The sequence below is a fragment of the Mesocricetus auratus genome, unplaced genomic scaffold (assembly GCF_017639785.1).
Source record: "Mesocricetus auratus isolate SY011 unplaced genomic scaffold, BCM_Maur_2.0 Super-Scaffold_100038, whole genome shotgun sequence".
In the NCBI taxonomy this organism is placed as follows: domain Eukaryota; kingdom Metazoa; phylum Chordata; class Mammalia; order Rodentia; family Cricetidae; genus Mesocricetus; species Mesocricetus auratus.
In genome coordinates this window covers 3,314,460-3,319,911 of record NW_024429216.1, presented here as the reverse complement: position 1 = coordinate 3,319,911, position 5,452 = coordinate 3,314,460, and the positions used below count along the sequence as shown (strand labels likewise).

General features: G+C 48.8%; 1 protein-coding gene across 1 annotated transcript; it reads left to right on the top strand.

Moving 5' to 3' along the window:
* The first annotated feature begins 276 nt into the window (after nucleotides 1-276).
* On the top strand, nucleotides 277-4,783 carry LOC121135516 (carcinoembryonic antigen-related cell adhesion molecule 15-like). The gene is made up of 3 exons (XM_040734409.1): nucleotides 277-652; nucleotides 2,974-3,333; nucleotides 4,246-4,783. The coding sequence occupies exons 1-3, from the start codon at nucleotides 472-474 to the stop codon at nucleotides 4,530-4,532; spliced, it is 828 nt and encodes a 275-aa protein (XP_040590343.1). The 5' UTR covers nucleotides 277-471; the 3' UTR covers nucleotides 4,533-4,783.
* The last annotated feature ends 669 nt before the right edge of the window (nucleotides 4,784-5,452 follow it).

Genomic DNA, 5,452 nt, shown 5'->3' with positions numbered 1-5,452 from the left:
TGCAGCTGGCTTTGCATTCTGATTCTTCAGGCAATCTTTATTAAATCATAAATACTGTATCGCCACAGGAGACAGCAGGAATAGAATGGTGGGTTTGAGGTGGGGTCTGGGAGCAGGGTGAGGAAAGATGAAATCTAGTGAGTCAGGACTTACTTAAATATCCATGGGCATTTAACCATCATTCATAAAGTAAGAAGTATGAACACCTTTCAAAAAATCAGCCAGGCTTACTTATCTCAGCCACCTTTTATCTCAGAACTCAGGAGGCAAAAGCAAGCAGACCTCTTTGAGTTCCGGGGCAGCCTGGGCTACAGAGGGAGTTACAGAAAAACTGGATCAACAACGCAGAGACACTCTGTCTCAAAACCAAGGAACAACAAACTAACAAAAAGGAATAGGTCCTTGAGATGGGAGTGGGGAGTGGGGGGCAGGAAAGCCCAGGCCACAGCAGGAACAGGGGTTTACACGGACATGGCCTTGGGCAGAGACCCTGTCACAGCCCATGTGACTCTGGGAGATGCTCCTGGGGCTAAGGACAGGAGACATAAAGGAGGGAAGGACAGCAGCAGGACTGACACCGCGACTGCACGTCGGGGAGCAGAGACCATGGAGTCCCCCTCTCTGCTTCTCTGCAAAGGGCTGCTGCTCACAGGTGAGACCAGACCCGCGGGGAGTGGGGGGCGCTCTGACAGGAAGGCATCCTGGGAGGAGACTCTCTGCTTCAGCCTGAGGGGAGAGGGCACAAGGAGGGACAGAGGCTGCTCTGCTGGCAGCTCTCAGGGAACAGGGAGTGTTAGGAGGGAGGAGGAGCCAGATCCTTGTTTACTCAGAGTTAGTCCGGGGGTCCTGAAGGGGTGCCCATGGTAATGGGGTGTGCTTCCCACCCGAGATTTCAGCAAGGGGGTACACAAGAGGGCTGCAAATGTCCCGGGTCAGGTCCAGGTTCTAGGTTTGTGACCCATCGGGGGTCTGGGAAGCAGAGAGGGGTTCGTCACTACAGGGACAGGGACCTGAGGAGTAGGGTGGAGTCAAGGAGGGTCCTTAGGTGACTTCAGTAGGTGAGCAGGGGACGTGCCCTGATCCAGTGAAGTCTGACGTCACATGTTCCCAGGTGCCTGTCTCTCAGGAATCAGGACACCTAGGAAGCACATGGTCTTACACACAGAGACAGGCTGTTTCCCTCTCCATACAGCTTCATGGAGGCAGAATCTCCTGGAAGGGCGGCTGTGGGAGACAGGGAGGAAGCTGCCCCTTGGGAATTAAAATTTTCCAGAAGTCTGGAACACACAGGGTCCAGTTTATAGACACAATCCTGAGTCCTTGGATGCTAGCATTTGTAAATGTTAGGAGTATATATTATGATTAACCACTAACTCAAGACTAGCATTGTGTGTGGGGGGGGGGACAGGATGAAGAGACAGATTATAGGAGAAGAACAGTCTTGGACACTGACTCATCTGTCTTCCACAAGCTAGACAGGGATGAAGGAATTAGGTGACAGAAGTTCTCATTCTCCTTCATTCCATGTTTCTTGTCTCTGACCTTTCTTCTTCATGCTGTATCTTCTAACAGCAGAATTCTATAACAAAGGAAACCATTGTGACTCATTTTAGGACATTAAGACAGAAACAAAGAAAGATCCGCTGCTCTATTTAAAAGCCCCATGCATAAACAATGCTTTTGTTTTGTTTTTGAGACAAGGTTTCTCTGTATTGCTTTGGAGGCTGCCCTGGAACTTGCTCTGTAGACCAGGGTGGCCTCGAACTCATAGAGATCCACCTGCCTCTGCCTCCCGAGTGCTGGGATTAAAGGCTTGCGCCACCAACGCCTGGCTAACAATGCTTTTCTTTAGGAGGCTACATTCACAAGGACCCTGGGCATCAGCCCTGCTCCATACTTATTCTTACCTGAAAATGTCCTTATTGCCCAAGGCATCCTAGACCTCCCTCCTCTCTACTGCAGCCAGGAAAGCCCAGAATCCATTTTGTAAATTGACTGCTTCCTGTGTATTAGACTTTGTGACAATTTCTCTCTCTCACCAAATAAACCTTAAAGCAAAATCAAACTGAGGCATTAAAAACTACCATCAGCTAGCTTGGTGGTGGCACACGCCTTTAATCCCAGCACTCCTGAGACAAAGGCAGGTAGATCTCTGTGAGTTTGAGGCCAGTCTGGTCTACAAGAGCTAGTTCCAGGACAGTCAGGGCTACGAGGAGAAACTTTGTTTCTTTCCTCTCCTTTCTTTTTTTTTTAAGACAGGGTTTCTCTGTGGCTTTGGAGGCTGTCCTGGAACTAGCTTTTGTAGACCAGGCTCGTCTTGAACTCACATGGAGAAACTTTGTTTCTAAAAAAACAAATAGACAAAAAAGAAACAGTTCCAGGACAGCCAAAGCTATACGAAGAAACTTTGTTTCTAAAAAAAACAAAGAGAAAGTAAAAACTATCATTAGCTCTGAGAATGTATAAATAACCCACAGCCACTCAGGTCTCTGGGCACACTGATTCTTTCACAGGTATCTGAGCTTGTCTACCACCGGGACCTCACCAGTCCAACCTCTGTCCTCACAAAGCCCTGGTTCTAGTGGACTGGTAACAGCCAGAACATCTAGAAGGTTCAGTGAGGGGTTGACTGCAAACACAGGGGGAACAGAACAAGACTTTGAAAAGGGATGAGCCAGGGCCTCAAGGACTGCATCCCCAACCCCACATATACTCCTGAGTGTGAGCAGAGATCAGAGGGCAGTGAGAGGGGTCCATGCAGCCACTGGAGGAGAGAGTTCCCTGCAGAGGACCCAGCTCCAGGGGCACTGAGGGATGGAGGGAACAGGCTTTGGCTTCCTGTTGCTTTCCTGTAGCAAGTCCTGGCACCCCCACACCTACACACCTAAGGGAGAGATGCTTCCCCTTAGGAGGCTGCGCTCCGCTGCTCAGGACACGATATGACTAATACTGATGGGCTTTTCTCTTTTCTAGCCTCACTTTTAGCCTGCTGGACCTCACCCACCGTGGCGCTAAGAACTACTAAAGAAATTCGGTTCTCTGCTGCCAAAGGAGCAAAGGTTCTTTTCTCTGTTCCTACCCAGGCAGAGAGCCTTGTCTCCTTTCAATGGTACAAAGGGAAAGATGAAAACAAAGATTTTACAATTGCCCAGTATGAAAAGGCCAAGGGTTCACTTAAACTTGGGAATCAAATCAGTGGCAGGGAAGAAATATATATGGATGGATCCATGATGCTCCGGGATCTCACCGAGGAAGACACCGGGATTTACACCCTAGAAATCGTTGGAACAAATGATCTATATGATATAACATATGTCCACCTCCAAGTGTACAGTAAGTGACTCTCAGTGACCTGTGGATGCTGGGTGGGGCTCATTCCACTTAACACAGGCGTGTCAGGGCTGCCCTGTGCCTACCTCCCCTCTGCCCTGTGTCCCCTCGTTGGGGTTTGAGCATTTAATGCGGGACACACATGGGGGAGTTAAACTGCAATGGATCAAAACCCATCACCAAGTCCACCCTGCAGAGGGGAGGACCCGCAGTGGGTAACTCAGCTAGGGACATTAGACTCAGTCAAGACTCTTGGGGCAGAGATGGACCCTGCGAGACTCAGGCAGGGCATGGCTGAGGAGAACACGGGATCTTCACACAGATGGGAGACCCAGGAAGCCCCAACACCAGACTCCACCCCAGGTGACCCTGGGGACCCTGTCTCCAGGGCTGGGGTCAGACTTCTTGTTAGGGCTGACAGAGAACAAGGCTTTAGTGGCATATGTAAGCAGCCATCCCATTGCTGTGACAGCCACATCTAAGCTGGGTCCCCTGAAGACAACATGGAGAACCAAGCTGGCCTGGTACCCAAGCCATCAGCAAGCTGTTCTCATAGGTTTGCAGGCACTCATGGAAGCTGCCTATCATCAGGGTCCATCCCAGAGAAATCTGATGGCTAGGCAAATGGGCAATAGACTCCCATGTTTTGGGTAGCTGCCCCATCCCAAGGTCAGGTTCTTATTTAAGGTTAGCTCACAAACACAGCAATGATCACTCCCCATGTGTCCTATTATAGGGAAGCAGAGACCCAGGTCAACTCAGGGTCACACAGGCCACAGTGGCAGATCACAAGCACAAAATCTGGCCCTGAATTCCTCCATTGAAGAGGCCTTATTGGGTGCCTATGGAACAGAGGGGGCTGTCTGAGATCTCCGAAGATGTTTCTCTCACTGGGTCTCTTCTGTTTCTACACAGAGATCGTGACAAAGCCGTACATCCTGCTCAACCACACTACAGTGAAAAGGGGAAGGAATGTTTCCATTTTCACCTGTGTGACACCTGACACTGAAGTTGACATCAATTGGTGGTTCAATTACAAGCCCCTCAATTTAACGGAAAGGGCCACGCTGTCACCTGAAAAACACAAGCTCACCATCAACCCTGTCTGGAGGGCAGATGCTGGGATCTATCAGTGCGAGGTCTCCAACTCCTTCAGCTCCAGGAGGAGTAACCCACTGATGTTTGTGGTGGCTTACGGCTAATGTCTTCTCGCTTCTTATACCGGAGCGCTGCGGTTTTTATGTCCCCAGCATGCAAAGCATATAAAAGTTACAGGAGAAAGCTGTCAGTGCATACACAGACTGCCATCATGGTGACATAAACCTTGCATTCCCAAATAAAACACAAGCCAGGAGAAACATGAGTACAAGGTCAGTTCAGTTACACAGTGGGACAACATTTTTTTAAAAAACACCTCAGCAGGGGCTCAGCGGGTAAGAGCACTGGCTGCTCATCCAGAGGGCCTGGGTTCAATTGCCAGAATACACATGGCAGTTCACAACTGTCTGTAACTCCAAGATCTGACACCCTCAAGCATACATGTAGGCAAAAAAACCAGCAATGCACGTAAAATAAATTCATCAAAAATAAAAGAAACCCCACAGAGTTGTAAAGAAGTTAAGTAGGGCTCAGTTTCTGAATTCCCATATGAACTCAGATCCAGAGGGCACTGCCAGGTGTCTCACACTCTCCAAAAGCTGTGACACTCAGAGTCCCCATTAAAATGCTCCAGGGTTGGCATAGAGTAAACACATCTTCTCTCATGCTCAGAGCATTCCTGATGACCGATACCCATGCTGCTCAGACCCCTGTCATCCATGTGAAGTTGGAATAATGACAGGGGATTGGACTGCATGTGTTTTACACTGGACATATGTCTTTGGACGATTCCCAATCTCTAGATTGTTTGCTGCATAGATATAAAATCCATGCACTGGGTTTCTTGTCCTGAGTCTGGCTTTATTTATTTGTTTGTTTTCAGTGGGACCTTGCACAAGATCATGTTTTGTCGTAACAGTTTCTGGTGTGGAAAATTACATTCACTTATTTGATAGTGTTTTTGAGACAGGGTCTCATGAGTTAGTTCCAGTTGTCCTGGAACTCACTCTGTAGACCATGCTGA